General features: G+C 48.4%; 1 protein-coding gene and 1 long non-coding RNA gene across 10 annotated transcripts in view; both read right to left on the reverse strand.

Annotated features, from left to right (window-relative positions):
- Positions 1-3,178: 3,178 nt before the first annotated feature.
- On the reverse strand, positions 3,179-6,510 carry LOC138920310 (uncharacterized). Its single transcript, XR_011431228.1, has 2 exons — positions 5,314-6,510; positions 3,179-4,082 (listed from the first exon to the last, which is right to left on the reverse strand). It is a non-coding gene; the product is annotated as an uncharacterized lncRNA (long non-coding RNA).
- Positions 6,511-14,938: 8,428 nt separating this feature from the next.
- Positions 14,939-20,347, reverse strand: part of SPIN1 (spindlin 1) — a 74,977-nt gene continuing 69,568 nt past the window's right edge. For all 9 annotated transcript variants that reach the window (XM_023627574.2, XM_070248364.1, XM_070248360.1 and 6 more), the window contains one exon: positions 14,939-18,438. In XM_023627574.2, coding sequence (XP_023483342.1) covers positions 18,239-18,438 — 200 coding nt within the window. In that variant the 3' untranslated portion in view covers positions 14,939-18,238. The remainder of the gene's footprint in view (positions 18,439-20,347) is intronic.

Raw genomic sequence — 20,347 nt, forward strand, 5'->3', positions numbered from 1 at the left:
GTCGATGGAGATATGAAATAAATCAAAGCAGGTTTGCAATGGCTGTTGCCCGAGGATTCTGAGACACGGGGCATAAAGAAACACAGATGCCAAGGCTGTGCCCGCCCTGAGCACAGAGGTAGCTGTTGTCTCGGCTGCCTTCTCCTTTAGTCTCAGATCTTTTCTTTTTTTGCTGAGAAAGATTCACCCTGAGCTAACATCTGTGCCAATCCTCTATTTTGCACATGGGACGCCACCACAGCACGGCTGATGAGTGGAGTAGGTCTGTGCCCGGGACCTAAAGTCATGAACCCAGGCCCCGAAGCAGAGCGCACTGAACTTAACCACAACGCCACAGCTCCCCCACCTCCAGCCTCAGATCTTCTGCGCTCACGCTGTGCAGGGAAGGTAAGTAGCCCCAAGCATGAATGCTCATCTTCATTACACTTCAGGCACTCCTTCCAGAGCGTGCATTTTCACGGAACACTGCAGGCACTCCTTCCAGAGCGTGCATTTTCATGGAACACTGCGGGTTTTTGAATGCGTGCCCAGGCCTCAGGGACACACAGCTCTCAGGGCAGAACGTGGGGCTGGCGTGACCTCGAGCTGCCCTCCCCAATAGACGTGGCCATGTGAGAACGGAAAGCAAGCCCCACCAGAGTCCGGGCGCACCTCTTCCCTTCATGTCAGATCCTACCACCCTTCCCGCCTGGATGTCCGAGGAGCCAGCATGCCCCAGCCCAGGAGGACCCGGGGCACCGGTGGTCACTGCCGGAAAGGTCGAGGCTGGAGTGGTGCTGACTGACTGCTAACTGGTGCAAACGACGTTCAGTCCACAGAAACAGTAGCAGCTGGGGCACCTCGCAAAGAACATGCAAAACCCCCAATGGGGCAAGCGTTCCAAGTCATGACCTGGAGCGAGAACACCCTCCACTGCACAACTGGCACCTGATGCAAAGAGACCGCGAAGGTCAGCACACAGGTGGAAGTCATTAGGTGCAAAACTGCAGCAAAGCTAATGCAATGTACCCAGCATGGCCTCTGTCAGGAGTGGACGTCGGGAACCGAGGACTCCCACCCCATAGCTCCAGGCCACCCCTCGCCAGCCCGTGCCTGCGCAGCCCTCCGGCCTGTCACTCGGCCCTCAGGCCATCTTCCCCCTGAAGTGTTTATCTAGGACCCTCAAGAAGGGGGCCTCAGCACGAGGAGCAGAGACTTTGTCCGCACGCCCCCTCAGTGTGTCCACCTTCGCCCGGGAAGGAGGCAGCCAGGAGGGACGGTGCCGGGCCTCCCCTCCTCCTGTGGCAGGGACACCGCCCGCCAGCCGCGCGGGCCTCCCACACTCTCCCACACGAACTGGTCCTGGAGGTGGGCCGCCTTGTAGGACTGCCTCCGTACCCATTTATTCTCAAACTGCTTTCACAAAACCCCACGGGACGACACGTGCACCCACGTCGAGCGCTGCCCTGGCCCCTCACGCGGCCACCTGTGTGTGCCAACACCGCCCCCACCGAGGCGGCTTCCACAGCCCCGTGCACGCGGGGCGGCTGATACTCGGGCGTGCACCGCACAGGGGAGCGTGCCAGCCGAGGTGCACTCTCGAAGACTCCTCACTGCAGTGGGCTGCGTCCGGAGGGAGGGAGGTCGTGGTGAGACCCCCGAGAGGGGCAAGAAGAGCTCTCGGCCCAGCCTGGGTGACCCGGGTCCAACCCCGACGTGTCCACCCCCATGAGGCGCGCGGCCGGCCGAGCTCACGCTGGACTCCCAGCCAAGGCCAAGCAGACGGCACGGGGAAGGAGCTTTCGGGAGGGAGAGTGGAGTGCACGAGGTCTCACACCCGGCTGCTGCTGTGCTGTTCTTCCCGTTTCTGGCTTTTCACTCCCTTCCGGGGCTGCTGGCCTCTCCCGGCGCTGCTTTCCCACAGGCTGGCCCTCTTCCTGAGCCCCTCTTGGTGGCCGCAGAATCACAGACGGGCAGCGTCAGAAGGGGCTGCCCGGGCGAAGGGGCTCCCTTGAGCTTCTGGTCAACCCGCAGGCCTCTCAGCTCGGACTGGCCCAGCAACAGCAGCGCCACGGGCGCCCTCGGGCCCCACGCAGGCCACACGTGTCCGCCCAGCTCCTCATGTGCTGCAGCCTCCGCTCTGCCTCTCCACGGGGATCCGCTCCACTCTGACACTCTCCTCCTTACAACCTTCTGGTTCCCACCACTTATTTTCCTGAGAAACTAGTTTTTCATTACTTTAGCCCAACACTACACCCCAGCAGTGGACCACAGCACAAGGACGGACCTGCTGGTGGAGGTCACAACCCCCAGCCACCCGCCTCCTCCCAGGGCACATCAACACACTACCTGGCAGTGCAGGCCACGGCCCCCACCCGCCCAGGGGGCTGTCGGAAACAGACTCTTGGGGCCCAGCCCAAATCTAGAACCAGAAACCCTGTCCCACCTGTCCTCCTCGAGAGTTCCGGTCTCACCTCAGGGGGCTGCTAACAGCTCTCCTGGGGTATACTTACATACTATCAGAAAACCGATTTTAAGAGAAGCATTCGTTTTACTAAGTTCAGAGTTGTACCACCATCACCATCATCTAATTTTGACCATTTACCTCACTCAGAAACACCCCAAGTGTCCTCCGGCAGCTGGTCTCCATTCCCAGCCCCAGCCCCCCACCCCCAAAACCAGTAATGAACTTTCTCTCCCTGGCCTGCCTCTCAGGACTTCTCACATCAACGGGGTCACACAGCACGTGGTCTCTTCCATCCGGCGCGTTGCACGTCGCGTGTCTCTGAGGCTCTCTTGGAGCGTGGACCAGCTCAGGCCTTGCGCCCTCTGCAGTGTTGCAGTGTGTGCACGTACCACGGTGTGTTCATCCACTCGCCGGCTGACAGGCGCTGGGGCTATTGTGAATAATGGGACAAGCACCAGTTTACAAGTTTTCTGCAGACATATCTTTTCAATTCTTCAGTGTTTATTCTTAGGAACCTGGGTCACATGGCAAGTTTATACTTCAACCTTTTAAGAAACTGCTACACTGTTACCCAAAGGGGCAGCTCCAGTCTCTTCACATCCTCACCAACGTCCGTCATCACCCCTCCTTGGCTCCCAGTCCTTCTAGGGGGTGGGAAGTGGCATCTCAATTTTAATTTTCATTTCCCTAATGACTAAGGATTGTCAACCTTACAAATAAAACAGACAGTTATTTTACCAGCAAAACAAGTTTATTCAGGAATAGCCAAAGAATTGTAACTGAGGATGTGTACACTGTGGTGGACCACAGGCAAACCCAACAAGGGAGAGGAACGCTATTTTATCGAGAAAAAGGAGGAAGCTGGGAGCGGCGCTTTCGCATCAAAGTCCATTGGAGGAAAGCGAGAGCTCAGGGTAACGGCGGCTTCTCGTTGGCTGAGTTGCTGGGGTTGTCGATTTCTGTTTGGGATGCACCAGACATTTCTTCCTGTAATGGACATTTCTTTCTGTTGTGACCCGTAACTGACCGTCTTTCCTGTAACTGACCTTGAGTGGTACTGAGTGGGAGCTCCCCCTTCTGGCCTCCCGACTCCACTTTAAGTGACGTTTCCCTTTAACTTCCAGAGGATGGGGAGCAAGTTTTCATGTGTCAATTGGCCACTTGTCTGTCTTCTTTAGAGAAATGTCTATTCAAGTCCTTTGCACATTTTTTACATGAGTCGTCTGCTTGTTAAAGCATTCTTTATATACTCTGGATAGCAATCCTTTATCAGTATGATTCACAAATATTTTCTCCAGTCTGTGGCTAGTTTTCTCATTTCCTTGAAGTGGCTTATGACACACACAGATTTTAATTTTGATGAGGTCTAACTTATCAACTTTCTCTTCTATGATTGTGCTTTTAGCATCATATATAAGAAACGTTTGCCAATCCCAGGGTCCTGAAGATTCTTGTCTATGATTTTTTCTTCTAAGTTTTATAGTTTTAGCTCTTACATTCTGGTGTATGATCCATTTTGAGTTAATTTTTGTATATAACGAAGGGTCTAAATTCATCTTATTGCATGTGGATATCCAATTCTTCCAGCCTCATTTGTTAAAAGGACAATCTTCTCTCCACTGAACTGTCTTGGTACCTATGAAGAAAAGCAAATGACCATGAATGTAAGGGTTAACTTCAGGACTCAACTGTACTCAACTGTTCCACTGAGATAGACCAATTGATCGATCAATCTAGACACATCCTTATACCAGTATCATGCTATCTTGATTAGTGTAGATTTATAGTAAGTTTTGAAATCTGGGAGTGTAAGTTCTCCAAAATATATATATGTTTTGGTTTTTTTTGGTGAGGAAGATTGGCCCTGAGCTAAGATCTGGGCCAGTCTTCCTCTATTTTCTATGTGGGTCGCTGCCACAGCATGGCTGCTGACAAATGGTGTAGGTCCACACCCAGAATCCAAACCCACAAACCCCAGGCCACTGAAACAGAGCATGTCAAACTTTTCACCACTATGCCATGGGGCCAGCCCCTGTTGCAGATTTCTGTTTCTGCATTCGTGAGGTATACTGATCTGCAGCATCCTTCTGTTTGTCTGGCTCTGCTAGTGGGGTAACGGGCACCACACTGCACAGCTGCTAAGCATTCCCTCCTCCTCTATTTCCTGAGTCTGGGAAAAACTGGTATTATTTCTTCTTTAAATATTTGGTACCATTCACCAGTGAAGCCATCTGACCCTGGGCTTTATTCTGTAGGAAGAATCTAGTTTCTAGTCCAATTTCTTTGTTACAGGCCTATTAAAATTTTGCAGAGGCCGGCCCAGTGGCACAGCAGTTAAGTTTGCACATTCCACGTCAGTGGCCTGGGGTTTGCGGGTTCAGATCCCAGGTGCAGACCTACACACCGCTCGTCAAGGCATGCTGTAGTAGGTGCCCCAATTTAAAAAGAAGCAGAAGATGCACACGGATGTTAGCTCAGGGCCAGTCTTCCTGAGCAAAAAAAAAAAAAAAAAAAAAACAGGAGGAAGAGTGGCAGCTGATGTTAATTCAGGGCTAATCTTCCTCAAAAAAAAAATGCATTTCTTTTTGACTAAGTTTTGGTAATTTCTGTGTTTCTACAATGTGTCCATTTCACCTGAATTGTCCAATGTGTTGGCATAAAGTTGCTCATAGTATTTCCTTACAATTCCTTTAACTTCTGTAAGGTTGGTAATAATGTCTCCTCTCATCCTGATATTGGCAGTTTGTGTCTTCTCTTTCTTTCTTGGTCAGTGTAGCTAAAAGTTTGCCAAACTTGATCTTTTCAAAGATCCAACTATTGCTTTTTCTTCAGTTTTTGCTTCCTATTTCACTTACTTCCATACTAACCTTTATTCTTTCTTTCCTTTGGTTTGCTTTGGATTTATTTTGCTCTTCTTCTTCTAGATTTCTAAGGTGGATGCTTACACTTTTGATTTGAGATCTTCTGAACAGAGGTATTTACCGCTATAAATTTCCCTCCAAGCACTGTTTAGCTGCATTCCATAAATTTTGACACACTGTGTTGTGATTAACACTTATTAGGAAGTGATATTCAATTTATTTTACAAACACCTCTTTAATGATCACTTATCATAGTTTTTGCAAAGGTCAAATTCCTTTCCAGGAAGGTACAAGGAATGTAATATAAAACACAGCTTATCAATTAGCCAACTCAAGCTCTGTAGCTCAGGTTCTGAAAAGTAACACCAAACATAGTCAGTGTGCGCTGTCTGTCCATGCACACAGCCCAGTAATCAGACTAACGCGAGCGATCTGGAAAGGAAACAGGGATGTGGCCAGCATGAGGCCAGGCAAACACGCCCCCAGGTCACAATTCAGATGGTGTGTAGACCGAGTTCCAGCCTCTTAATGACAAACGTGAATTCTGTGAGAAACACAGCTATGCTGGTTATCGAGAGAAACTCCAAGGGTACATGACAAATGAACTGTTATGAAATACTATTATTTTGTTCCTATAATAAAGTAGTTGTTTCTTGTAACAAAGAATAAGTATCTTCCAAAGTTATAAAATGAATCAATCCATTTCCCAAAACTGACATGAGAGAGGAAGAGCACATCCTGCAGGCGAAAACCATTCTGGTGCAGCGACTTCCTGTCCTGCAGGCTGCTTCTTGTTTTGTTTCACACCTATTGCCGGGTGTCCTTCCAGGAAGAGAATGCAGGTAGTCTCAAAGTGACCTCAGTTCCGTTTCTGACAGAGCTGCCAACTCCGCTGGATACTGAAGCCTGAGGGTCCTTTTCTATCAGGAAGTCACTTATGGCCAAGAGCCGGCAAGCGTCACCAGGCTGAGATCAGAGGAGGAACTAGCAGGCTGGCTCACGGACGAGGGACACAGCAAAGCCATGTACCGACGATGCGAGCAACCTGGAAACAGATGCGCAGAACTCCCAGGGCAACACCTATGATTGTTTCATCGGTTCCAAAGTCTTCAAGAATAAGATGCTCACGCTGATATAAAACATAACCTAAAGGTTTAATACAGAGGAAGATTCAGGTCATGGGCATTAGAAGCACCCCGATACAGCCTCACAAATACACAAGCTCCCGACGTCTCGCTGCCCCAGATCCCAGGCGGGAGTCTCCCTCGAGCGAGCACGCATCACCCAGGGAGGGGAGGGGTGACCGGAGACCACAGCCCCTGGCCCAGTTCAGTCTGCACAGAGCCTGGACTCCGAACACCTACCCAGACGACCACGTGGCTGAGTCTCACCAGCAGGAGAGACAGCAGCCTGAGGTGGATGTGCAGCACGATTTCTCGTTCTTACCGCTCATCCCTAAGGACCACCCATTCCTGACGATTAACAAAATTAAGGTGCAAGAGATTCCTATTTCTTGGCTCTTTAATTCCCTTCTACCCCAGATGATGTAATGTAATGGTGAGCTACAAGCACAAGGTCAGACACTGAGGAAAACGCATACAAAAAGCCACCTGTAGCAACTGCATTTTCCAGAAGGGCTTATTTGGGCTCATCAGAGACCATTTTCAGTCTCCTTTTCACAAAGCGTGTTAACTGTTGACAGGAAAGGGACAGAAAGGTATGAAAAGACTGGGGCGAACCTGTGCAAGAGAAAACGGCATGTCAGCAACGAGTCATCACGTCACCTGGTGCCTGCTCGGCCACCGGCTGCTGGGCTGGTCACTGCACTGTCCCCTGCAAGCCCCGGTCACCAATGTGCAGTGATAAGGGAGGAGCGGAAGCAGACCCTGCCGCCTCCTGGGTATCACTCAGAGAAGGAATTCCATGTTAAACGAGGGAAGTGCTCCTGACTCCAGGGAAAACCCTACAATCGCCAAGCCAGGCAGGGCCGAGCCTGAGGCACGACCCGCAGGGTTACCTGGGATTCCGATTTGGTCTTCTGTCTGCGATGCCCTTCTCTTTGTGGGCCTCCTAAGCATGCACGACAGGAACAGCGTTCTTCCGCTGCACACTCTCCCCTTTCAGGAAGCAGCCTGAGGGGAGCTGGGCAGCAGGGGCCTCGGGGGCAGTTCTCAAGTTGGAGTGTGGGCTCAGCATTCGGCTGACAGGACACCATCATTTCACCGGGGACCACACTTGCCATTGGCCACCAGGCCTGCCTGCTCCCCAGACTTCACAGAGGCTGTTAACAGGTGACAGCACCAGCTCTCAGCTGGCCTGTGACACCAATCACAGAGTTATGGACATGCTGTGCAGTAAGAGAGCCCCTGGTGGAGGCGGCCAGTGCAGCTGGGGGTGCCTCCTGACTCCACCTGGGTCAGGGCTCAGCTTCACGGACATCCTGCAGGCACTCTGAGGCTGAGGACAGTGCAATGCAGAGAGCCACAGAGGGACACGGGGGCACCTGCGAGGAGTCTGCGCAGAGCGCTTCTCCTGATGCCTCAAGGTGCCCCAGGCGCTGCATGGACCACGGACTCCGTTCTTCAATTAGGTGCTTTCATCCCCTGCTGGAGATTTTCCTCTCAAAGCCACTCAAACCCAGAACTTTCTCAAAGGATACCCTAGTCTGCGTTTCCCAGTGAACTAGTACGTAACCATCTGAAAAAATTCATGACACAAGATTCTTAAAATCTTCCTTTTAAAGATCATGCAAAGTAAATAAATCAAGCACAAAATTATACTAACATGATCCTTAATAAGGATCCTTAACAAAGGTATGATGACAATTTAAATTCATAAACACTACAGTTTTCACAAAATAGAAAGGAATTTTGGTAATACAGTTAGTTATAAAAAGGAACTTCATTTTCTTAGAAAAATTAACAATTAACCTCAGAATAAACTGGTTGATTACAAAGGCCTCTCAAATCAATTTTGAAAAATTTCTAACTTACTTTTCAGTCAAATGTAAGATTCTTTCCACAGTGTAAGGAAAACATTAAAATGCTTTGGTTTACAAAAGTCCCATTTTAATAATTTCTTTCCAAAAATCCTTAAACTTTTTTGAAATCCACTAAACCCTGTAATACCCATGAGAAAGGTAAAGCTGGTCTCTCTTCAGAGGAGGCAGCGGTGAGGAACAGAGCCTTGGCTATCAGGTAACTCACCCGGCTCCCGCTATGATGGGTGTTCACCCAAAACCACACCCAGCACCTCGCCCCATGTTCCAGCCCGACACTGTAAGCAGAGCTGTCTTTAAAGGTTAGGAAAACACGTGACAAAACTTTAGGAAACCTTAAATTATAAAGACAGAGAACTAGGAAAAAGGCTTTGGATTTCCCTGATGATAAGGAAACAACTTGAAAGGCCACCTTGCCACTCATGATGACACTACAGGATAGTGCGCACGTCCAAGCTGAGAGGCAGCAGGTGTAACGCTGAGCCGGCGAGGTCCTGGGCACAGCCCAGCTGATCCGACGCGTCTGCACCGCTGCCCACAGGAAGCCGCCCCCGCAGGATGCTAAGTGGAAGAGCCTGGCGGGTTCCCAGATGTCAGCTAACGGTCAGCTGGGAGAACGATGACAGTAAACTGAGAAAAGCTGCAGTTTGTACCACACTTTCTGTGCTGTCTTTCTCAAAGCAACACCACACTGCTCTCTGATTTATGGAGAATTAAAACGCCTAAACGGCAGTCACGAGCTCCTCCATGGAGCGTGGCTCAGCGGGCAGGACACTGGTTAGCAACAAATGCCATCACCAGCTCCACGGTAACCATCCAAAGCCCAGATGTCACTGCTGGGATCAGGCCCCTCGCTGACCCAGGGGAGCAGAGGAAAGCCTGTGACACAGGAATATTCAGGAGAAACACAAGCTGGCTGGCCTTCCAAATCATCTTCTAGTTTTATATGCAATATGGCCATCACTTATTGAGAGTAATTCTCAGGGACATTTTTGCAAAAACAAGTTACTCTTTCCTAAGTGCTGTAAAGAAACAGGAATTTTCTTTAAACAGGTATTATTCTGGATAAACAAATTAGGAGTTTGCAGATGTTTAAAAAAAAATCATGCAAGGAAAGAAACTGAGGCACAGAGACAGTTTTAAAATAGAGAACAGAGACCAGCCTCCGAAACACGTGCCCAGGCTAGTTCTATCAGGCCTTGTGAAGCCTGCCCCAGCACCCCCAACTCCCCACGTCATAACCGTCTTATAACTTCACCTAGTGGCAAGCTGGAATCATCTAACGATGACCGCAAGCTTTGGGACCCACCTTAGTTAACCATCTCTCTGAGGTGGCGGTACACCAGACGGATCTACAGTGACCTGGGAACGAAGAGCAGTCTTCTACGGAACAGCTTCAAAATTCACAATTATAGGACAAAGAACTTTCAACGACAAAACAACTATTTATACCAATTTTGTCCCATAAAAGATTTCAGGTGCCTTATGAATTATTGTATATACCCACATTTACAAAATCTACTAGAAGAAAACATACATTTGTGCTACTATCTCAACAGCATTCAAGCTGAGTTCGGTTAGAACTGACTGGTTCATAAACTACAACAAAGACCTGGAAGACACTCGCATCTGAACCCTCACTCAAGCTTAATGAGGCCAGCCGCAGTTTCCAGGTGGGCCTAGCATGTCCCAAGCCCATCACCTGCTCCGAGGAAGGCAGCCCGCCATCATGCCTTCTCAGGAGGACAGAAGGCGCCTCGGCACCCAGCCCTCCGCTCTGCCGGGCGCCCTCTGGAACAACATGGCGATGGTACATGTGTGCACCCGCCTCGGTCACCGTTCTCTGGCCATCTGGACGGTTACTTCCTTGGAGCACACGTTAAACTAGAATGAGATTCTGTGGCAGTTTAAATAAAGCAGCTTGCTTCCCTCAGAAACAAAGACTGTGGGGACCAATGTTAAAAATCCATACCGGAAATTTAACAACAGGGAGGTGAGGGCGGGCCCCGTGGCCGAGTGGTTAAGTTCGTGCGCTCTGCTTTGGCGGCCCAGGATTTCACTGGTTTGGATCCTGGGCGCGGACATGGCACTGCTCATCAGGCAATGCTGAGGTGGCGTCCCACATGCCACAACTGGAAGGACCCACAACTAAAATATACAACTATGTACCGGGGGGGGCTTTGAAGAGAAAAAGGAAAAATAAAATCTTAAAAAAACAAGCGGTGGAAGCTCCCACGAACCTTCAACAGCACCTCCTGCACAAACGTCGGCATGCGCTGCGAGATGCCAGCGTTCCAGAAAACACTGAAACGGAAACCATCCTGACTGACGTCCTGACAGTGAAACCAACAAGGTGGAACTCCGAGTGCGATCTCAGAAATCCAAAGCAAATGTGTCACAGCCTGAAATGACGAAGCTGCCGCCGGCACAAGGCCCTGTGAAATGCCAGCACGAAGGTGACACGTCCCTGTGTCAGGCCCAGGTCCACATCTCCCTGGAGATGCACAGGCATCTTCTGAGAGAGCAGGGCAGAGTCTCGCCACTCACAGACAAGGAGAACAAGTGAGAGTGTTCCGTCAACAACCCGAGAGAGCAGCGAGAGGCAGTGGGCAAGGAGATCAAGAACCAGCAATCCGCTCACCTTCCCAGGCTCTCTTCCTACACTGGATCTATCCACTCCTTTTATAGCAAACAGAGCATTAGCATCCTTTTAAAAATAATTAGTTTGTCAAGAATAATGCCAACAAGACTGCTTTCCCACTTACAGGTTAACAGTAAGAAAGGCCAAATAAATTCTAATATGGTGCTGTGGGCTGAACTGTATTCCCCAAATTCATCTGTTGGAGCCCTAACCCCTGGTACCTCACAATGTGACTTTATGTGGAGATGGGGCCTTTGAAGAGGTAATTAAGTTAAAATGAGGTCATATGGGTGGGCCCCGATCTGATGTGACTGGTGACCTCATAAGATCAGGACACACACACACACAGAGGGACAACCGTGTGAGGACACAGGGATGGGACGAGCGCCTACGAGCCCAGGCGAGAAACCAGCCTCGACCTGGAATTTTCAGCCTCCAAACAGAGAGAATAAATTCTGTTACTCAAGCTGCCCAGCCAGTGGCATTTGTCACAGCAGCCGGAGCTGACTGATACACACTGCGCACAGCAATACCACGAAACACTCCCAGTGGGCTGCCACCTGCATGTTCATCACGGCCCAACCCTGGTTAGAAATACAATTGCCAAGTTAAAAAAAAAGGGCCAGTGGCAATGGCTGAGGCATTTCTGTGTTTCTTACAAATGTGTGTGACTTAAACAAAGGGACATTTGGTGATGAATGCAGTTTCCTGCGCAAGGATGCGCTCCTCCCTGCGAGCTGCTCAGACAGGCACTCGAGTGGGGGTGAGGGGGAGGGGGTGGACAACACGACACGGAACATGACAACAGATCCTGGCCCACAGACTCCATCCCAGCAGACATGTTTTCCCATCCGTAACACACCGCCTTCCCCTGCAGGACTGTTCTGAAAACGACCACAATCTGATGCTTCCTAGTGTGACAAATCAGGCCTGGGGTAAATTAAGACACAAACCCAGTGGTTAAAACCACTTGACCACAGCCTTACAGGACAACTCAAAGCAACATTGAGCAAAAGCCAGACTCCCAGTGAGGAACAGACATGCACGGAGCAAACACAGTCCCTGCCCAAGTACCACTTTCAGGACAGAGGCCCGTTCCTCAGGGCCCCTATCCTTGGTTTCTAATGGGAATGCCCACAGCCCTTCACAAGCGTACGCACAGCACTGTGGCAGCAGCTACCAGATTTCTTACAAATCCTTTAGGAGGCAAATTCAAGGGAAAAGCTTTAAAGCTCTCTTTGCAATGTGTATGTGAAACAATTCAGAATGCTGAATTTCAACCTTGAGTTGTTAACTTTATTTTTTGCCTGAGGAAGATTCTCCCTCAGCTAATATCTGTGCCAATCTTCCTCCACTTTATAGGGCTGAGCACAGCATGGCTGATGAATGGTGTAGGTCCGCACCCAAGAGCTGAACCTGAAAACCCAACGCACCGAACTTAACCACTATGCCACCAGGCTGGCCCTTGTTGATAACTCTCGACGTTGACACCGGGTTGTGAAAGCCTTCCTCCTCCTGCCCTCAGCACATCGTAGTCTGCTTCAGCGGCTCCGACATGGCGACACAGGGCTGTGAAGGCCCACTTGAAGTGCTGGCCCTCCAGAGGACCTGTGGCAGTCGGCGTGCTCTCGGGGCTCTTCTGTTCTCCCAGAGCACGAATCCCCAAAGCACAAACTGAAAGTGATGACGGGATGAAGAGAAAAGCGGAGGCGGGCACGTGCCTACATGGCAAGCGGCCGCCGACTCACCTCCTGGTGACAGCCAGCTGACAAAGAAACGCATGGGAAGGGCCCACACTTAGTGTCACCACCGCCACAGCTGCCAGGTCAGTGCACCACCAGGTCCCGTGCTCTCTCATGAAAATTAAGCAGAAAGAACGCAATGTCACTTTTAGGCAAAATGCTGTGTGCCAAAGCAATCCCCAAAAACTGTCTGTCACCGAGTTACCAAAACTGAGAGTTTTGTGGCCAATATAAAGGCAGACAGAGACTATCTAAGAATGTCTGGAGAAATAATTTGAAGACTCACCACATTGTGAGGCTCGGCAGTCTGAACACTTACAAACATGTGACACAGGACAAACCAATCAGCACAGAACTAGGGATGAGATTGTATACTAGGGGCAGAAGAAGTCTAGGTTTTTAAAGAATATTAACTTAACAATGTGCAAAGTGTCTTTGAAATATAAAATAGTATCCACATTCTTGTGATAAAATTATTTAAAGTTTTTCAACATCATTTCTCTCCAAAATATATTTTTTTCAGGGAAAAAGTAACCTTGGGTTCCAATTCCTACTATACAGAAACATAGATTCCTACATTCTAGTGACTAACATAAAACCTTTTATTATGCCATGCAGAAATAAGAAAACACTTTCTGCTAACAACTTATGAAATAAGGTTACAAAAAATTGCCCACAGAAATTACCAGACGACAGATCAGCAGGATGGCTTGGCCGAGGCGGCTCAATTCCGAGACGTGAACGCGGCAGCTCGGAGCCTGCGCACAGCTGAGGGCCGGGGCCTGCCGGCCTCTGCGATCCTGGACCAGAGGCTCACCCCATGCCTTCGGCACTGGACAACATGGAGAGGTCGTGCCCTCCTCATAGGGTTAAGAATTAAGCGAGGGAGTGCGTGGAAAGTGCTTGACAGGGCACTTCGCAAGCCTCTGTGGGCGCTGTGTGGTGGAGGGCTTCCATGGTCACTGAGCCCCGTGGCACTAAGGACAAGGAGGGACAGCCCATCCGCAATCCCCCCAGTGAGGATCCTTCACCCAGACGCCAGGCGTCAGTTACAGACAGGAGCCAGCAGCCGCCAACCCACACACTCATCCTGCTTGGTCATTCTGGGGGAAAGTGTCTCCTGGGCTTACCTTCAATGCCACAACCACCACCTGACTGGTGGGAAGTGGACGGTGGGACCTGGCCCAGGCAGCCCTGGGCTTCCCGTCATCTCCACCCGACACCTGTCTGCAGCTCCTCCTGCCAGGGCTGAGAGGCCAGCCCTGTGTCCCCCGGCCATTGTCCCTCGGCCACTGCAGACGCCACACAAGACCGGCCTCCCTGGGTCACGCCCTGGCAGGTGGCAGAGGTGACTTCTCCTGTCCTACCTAGCCTTGGCCAGGGGATCCTTGGGCCAAATGCACCAGGGAAACATAAAAAGAAACAAACCTAGGGGGCCGGCCCCGTGGCTGAGTGGTTAAGTTCGTGCGCTCTGCTTCAGAGGCCCAGAGTTTCACTGGTTCGTATCCTGGGTGTGGACATGGCACCACTCATTAGGCCACACTGAGGCGGCATCCCACATGTCACAACCAGAAGAACCCACAACTAAAAATATACAACCACGTACTAGGGGGCTTTGGGGAGAAAAAGCAGGGAAAAAAAAGAAGATCGGCAAAAGTTGTTAGCTCAGGTGCCAATGTTTTAAAAAAAACAAACAAAACCCTACTTAAAGGCATATCATAAACTCTATTTTTTACCTCACTGGTAACAACTGCCCAGGAAGATAGGACAGAGCACACACAGCTCAAAGCAACCCCTACATGTCCTTGTCCCTGCCACTGAGGAATGGGCGTTTGCACACAGAATCTCGGCTGGCATTCAAGTATTAATAAAAGCATCATAGGCAATATACAGAGCAAGAAAAGATGTGAAGTATAAAATACACATTATTTAATTCTATTTCAAACAATTCTTTTAAGCTTAAAATTTTATGATAAATTAAAGTTTCTCATTAATGGCAAATCACAGCTTCAGTCTCTCTCACTACACATTCGGGATGCTGATTCCTGCCCGTCTCCTTTCAGGTATGACTAAATATTATCACTCAAATAAAACTCTCTTTCTTTCTGTTTCTATGTATATCTGACATTTACATGTGGTGAAAGGGGAAAAAAGTCACTTAAATCTTAAAGTAAAACTTTAGAAACTGTTTTAAGAAGCAGGTTTAACACATCACATTTTGCTCATGAGCACAAAATTTACAGTCAAAAGTTGCACATAAAGGGTTTATTTTAAATGTTTTAAGGATAGGATAGAGTTACATCATAATTATAAAAATTACTTACAGAATTAACAGATTTATATTGTTTATACTTCTAAATGCAGAGAACAGGGGACCGTCTACACACTGTATAAAATAAAATTAAAAACGAATTCAAGCTTGAGAGATGAGGTCATTTACCTAATTTTAAAATGCGAACACGAAGACCTCTGAACTAGACACATTCGTTCGAACTGCACTAATGATGGAAAGTACAGAAAGCGCAGCATTTCAAGGAACCACAGACGTTTCCACCATCGCTGTTTTGTTCTAATAACCGTTCCTGTTTTGTCTTTGGAGAACTTTTTTTTTTGTTAAGACAATCAGCTTAAGAATGTTTTCAGGCACTACAATTTGTGACAATCAAAACAGTCTTCTGATGGGTCCACAGCGTTCAGAGATTCAAGCCCAATGCACTTCGGGGTTTGGCACGTGAAACAACAGAAATGCAGTCTGGTTTGGAAGTACTGACTGCGTGAAGAACCACAGTCCCTTCAAATGCTGCATGACAGACAACTGGAGAACCACCCTCATGGCACGACACCGCTTCACCAGTGCATTGTATCCTACAACCACTGAACAGCACAGTAAGCAAATACACAGAAAACTGAAAACAAACAAAAACAAAGAGAGAAAACAAAAAACCTAAATATCTTTAACATGCAAGTTCAGTTAGTTACATTGAACATTCTACTTAGAATAGAGCATGCAAAAGGATGGTCTGCTTTGAAGGTTTTCCTCTGAAGGTTACGTGGCAGCCGGACATCACACACGCACACACGACACAGTAATACTATAGCAGGTCAATGAGGAAGGCCAATACGTTTTATACAGAGATTCATGTCTTGTGTTGTCACAAGTCCCATGATAATTTTGGAAATTGATGTTGGATTCCTAGAACAAGGAACCAACATTCAGGTACCAGGAAAATGCAAGCAACGCATGCAGATCTGAAACATGAGCCTAAAACGAAGCCTGAACACTCGGCTAGGGAGCAGAAGTAGTCACAGCATCATTAAGTGTGGTTTAAGCCACCAAAAGAAAAAAGAATGAAAAAAATTAGAAAACAAAAATAACCCCTTCCCCTTCCTTCAGCCCTAAAAACAATACATGGAACGACGATTAAAATAATGATACAAATAATAATCCCATGTCACATTTATCTAGAGTGGCAGATCACATGGTATTAAAGTTGCTAAAAGTACTTGCAGGAAAACCACAATGCAAGTCATTAAGTAATGCTGGAAATGTGTCCCCTGACCCAACCTCAGGAAACTGCCAAAGTACTGTGTTTTTTAGCCCAAAGTCACTGTGCCATGTGCGCACAGTCAGCGCGCTGGACACGCTCCCTCTCTGGGCCGCACGTCTGCTGGGGCTCAGGGAGCCAGGCTCGGCCTGGAGATTTACACGCAGCAACTCTTACGAGAATCACCAGGAAGACAAGGGACAGATCTGTGGCATGATGCTGTTCAGGCAGGGAGGGGCATCTAAGACCTGGGGACTGGCTGCAGGGAGAAGGTCACCCCTGGCTGGCTGTGGTGAGGCACTGGGCACACTGCAGAGAATGCGGTGCTGTATTTACACTGTGTGCAGGGTTACATCCAACACGAGAAGGCACAGCTTTCCTGAAGGTGAAACTGGGCACTGCACAAACCACGCACAGTGAGGCCATGAAATGGCACAGTCTCCACATCAAGAGCAGCCCCGACAGAGCGGGCTGGCCCTCCAGGGTCTGACTGACAGCATGTGCGTTTAGCCTTCTGCCCACATCTCAGGTAAGCTCTCCAGCCTCCACGGAGATGGGTCCCACATCCACCTTTCTCCTAGCTTTCAGACCGCCAGGCTCACCCAAAGCAAAGCGACAGATGGCTGGTCCACTGCTAAACCAACCACTTTTACAGTTCTATTTCAGTTAAAACAACCCTGCAGGAATGCGCCACGAAAGGCTTCAGTAGCTAAGGGCTGCTATCACTCACACCCACGAGCTGGCGCAGGCAACTGACCCCAACGTGGCAGGTCCACTGAATGGAACACACCCACCCCAACACCTGAGCCAGAGCGGACAGCACCACACAGGTGTCAGACCTCAGCTGGTATCTGTCTCTGTATCTGTGTGGAAAAGCCTTCTGACCATAATCCTACATCAGTAATTAACAGTCACGAGAGTAACAGCGTCCCAGAGAACTCATTAGGAAGCAACAACGCCACTCTTAAAAGGACATTTCAAATAGAAACGCAGTGTTCTTCCAGGAACTTAGCACACAGGCACAAACCACTGACGCTCTGTTGCCTTTAAATCCGTGTGCGAAGCCCCAGATTACTGATGTGTGCAAACCAAGGACCAAATGTGCGGTCCAAAACACACCGGTGGCCTCACACTGCGGGGACCAAGGACCTGGGATTGGAGAAAGAAAGCATTTATGGTAACAAAAAATGTAAACAAAAAACTTACAAAGCTTAGAATTAAAGGCAGCCTTTTACCCAGATTTCTAACCATCCTGTCAAATTCTAAGGCGGGTCAGTCATGTTCACAAGCGAGTCTTGTTTGGACACCTGGTTTACAGCCTCCAGACTGAAAGGCGCTCTGAAGTTCTGATCTTCAGAACAAGCTGAACGTCCACGTCCCTGTGCGCTTCCTGTGCCCGAATTCAATCTTAAATAAAGAGCAGTAAGATACTAATATGACTCACTTGGGTCAAGCACTCCTGTTAAACTGGAGAAAATTATTTAACCCCTGTCCCAATCCACAAAGAAAGGACTGCCAATGAAGTGTGTGTGTGTGTGTGCGTGCGTGTGTGTGTACGCAGATCTATGGGTGTGCATATATATATTATATATATATACACACAGATATAGATATAGATACATATATATCTCAAAAAAGGCAATAACAAAAATACCAAACTATGCTTGCATTGTGGCAGCAGACTAAGAGTGTTAAGAGTGAAGGGAAAATGGATAAGATCCATTACAGTTTTAAATGACTATGATACTAGCTTAACTTTGACCAAACTTGCCTGTAACTCCCCTCCAGACAGATAGACTTCCTTTAAGAGGAAGGAGCTCCTTACACAAAATGCTTTGTGGTCACATAAATCTGTACTACTCAGAACAAAACCAGTTCTGCTGGCAGAGATTGTGGGTTCGCAGGGACATTTAAGCTTTCATTAAACTGGAAAGCAATCAAGTCTTTATGTCTACAAATTATACATTTAATAGTTCCACAAATTTGGCAAAGTTCGTGATGACATCTAGGATGTTTTCACCAAATCGTAGACATAAATATGGAAATCATCATCAAACTTGATGAAGTAGACCGACGGCTTGGCCTCCACCTGATGGATGACCATGCCAGTCCTCTTGGAGCCATCTTCTTTGGCATATTCCACCTGTTTGCCTACCAGGCTGTCCACAACTTCTCCTGGTTCCCTCTCTGCTGGAGGTGAATCATCTGTATTTAAAGGGGGAGAAAAAAGAATTTAAAATCAATTTTCAGACACACACCAGCTCACATGTCATCTATTTTAATAATAACTAAAAATGGTTTTAATATCCTGAATTCATCTTGATTATCTAGACCAAGAGTCAGCAATTTTTTCTCCAAGGGCCAGACAATAACTAAGTTAGGCTTGAGGCCGTGTGATCTCGGCACCAACAACTCAGCTCTGCCATCGTCACACGAGAGCAGCCACAGATGATACATGAGTAAACAGTGTGGCTGTGTGCCAACAACACTTAATTTACAAAAACAGTGTGCCCACCCCCAAGACCTGGACATGTACATGATTTTGAAAATTCTAACAAGAAATTCTTTTGGCTCATGTTTAATTATAGCTGAAATTACCTGAGGAGGTAAGGACTAAAAGAAGGAAAGGGCTTAAGGAAAAAACCTAAATAATTATTTAACTTCTTAAAAATAACTGAGTTACTTCGAAATAGGATTTCAAGGCAGATAACACCCAGTGGGGTTACTGGGAATATACTGTGCACTCAAAGTGCCTCAGTGTGCCTCGCCTTACCTGTGAATCCCTAAAGCTTCTTCCTCCTCAACATCACTGCATTACGCATCGTCTTCCTAACCCAGTGCCCAAATGAAAGGGACTTCTCTGCTTTAAAGATAGGTGCTGACTGGACTCCACCCCCAGACCAATTACGGCTGTATCTCTGAGGATGGCCGAGGCACCTGTCCTTGTTAAAGGTCCCCGGGAAAATGTGAGTGTTGAGAAACACTGCCCTGTGACATGGCAGGAACTCAGTCAGCTCTAGGATCACACATCAAATGAGAGGAAACCATCACCACAACCAGGAAGGAGCCAAAGGAGAAGGGAACAGGGTTAGAGCCAGGCAGGCAGAGGCCGTTTCAGAAACCCCGGAGAGGCCAGGTTCTCTTCCACGCAGCAGCACAGGGCCCTCAGGTGGGTGCCAGCCATGCCGGCACAGCCATTAGCAGGGCACCATTTTATTCTCACATGTGTCCTGCTTTGGACCATATCGTGTATTGATGCCAACAGGACTTTGCCTCTTTGGTTCCAATAAACTCGCTCAGTGAATGACACAATCCAAAACCTGCTGTTCTGATCTCTGGTACTAACAGTCACACAGCACAAACAAAATGCCTGAGCACAATGCTATCAGTTCTTTTAAACGGGGAAGTGAAGAAGCAGCCTGAGCGAACGCTCTTCTTCAAAATCACCGCTCCCTCCAGCAGCAGCACCCCACGCATGCTTCCATGGCACGTCCCGTGGACAAAGGCATTCCAGATACACGAGCGCCGTGTTTACAGCAGGGTGAGCGAAGGAGCAAGGGAAGCGCACAGAGGCCAGCATGGAGCTCTCCTATCAGAGCATCGCCACTGCCTCTAACGGCGGACACACTTCCATTCCACCCACATGATACTGAGCAGGTTGGAGGAAGAAAGGAGAACGAGGAAAGAACACGGGTCGGGGAGGTGATGCGCAACCCCCCACTTCCTATCACCAAGCCAACACAGCACTTACTGACTGGACACTTCTCTATGAGAAAGTTAAACACCAGCTTCACACCGGCTAGAGAAATGCTTTTAAGGAAGGCTCTCATGATAATTAAACTCCTGCCCACACCAACACTTTCCAGTACACACTTACAACTAAAGTACACAAACTTTAAAAAAGTGTATCTAAGAAGGTACTAAGTCAGGGCAAGATGAGCACGTAAATAGGTTCACTGACTGGCTCGTTCACAAGAACTAAAAAAAGGAAGAGAGATGTCACACCGCTAACATAGTGAATGTCTGTCAGCCACATCTGTCCAGGGCCAGGGATTCATGTGTTTGAGGAAAGGCTACGGAATAGTTTAAAAGAGAACATGCTTAGCCAAAAATG

The sequence above is a fragment of the Equus caballus genome, chromosome 23, assembly GCF_041296265.1.
Source record: "Equus caballus isolate H_3958 breed thoroughbred chromosome 23, TB-T2T, whole genome shotgun sequence".
NCBI lineage: Eukaryota > Metazoa > Chordata > Mammalia > Perissodactyla > Equidae > Equus > Equus caballus.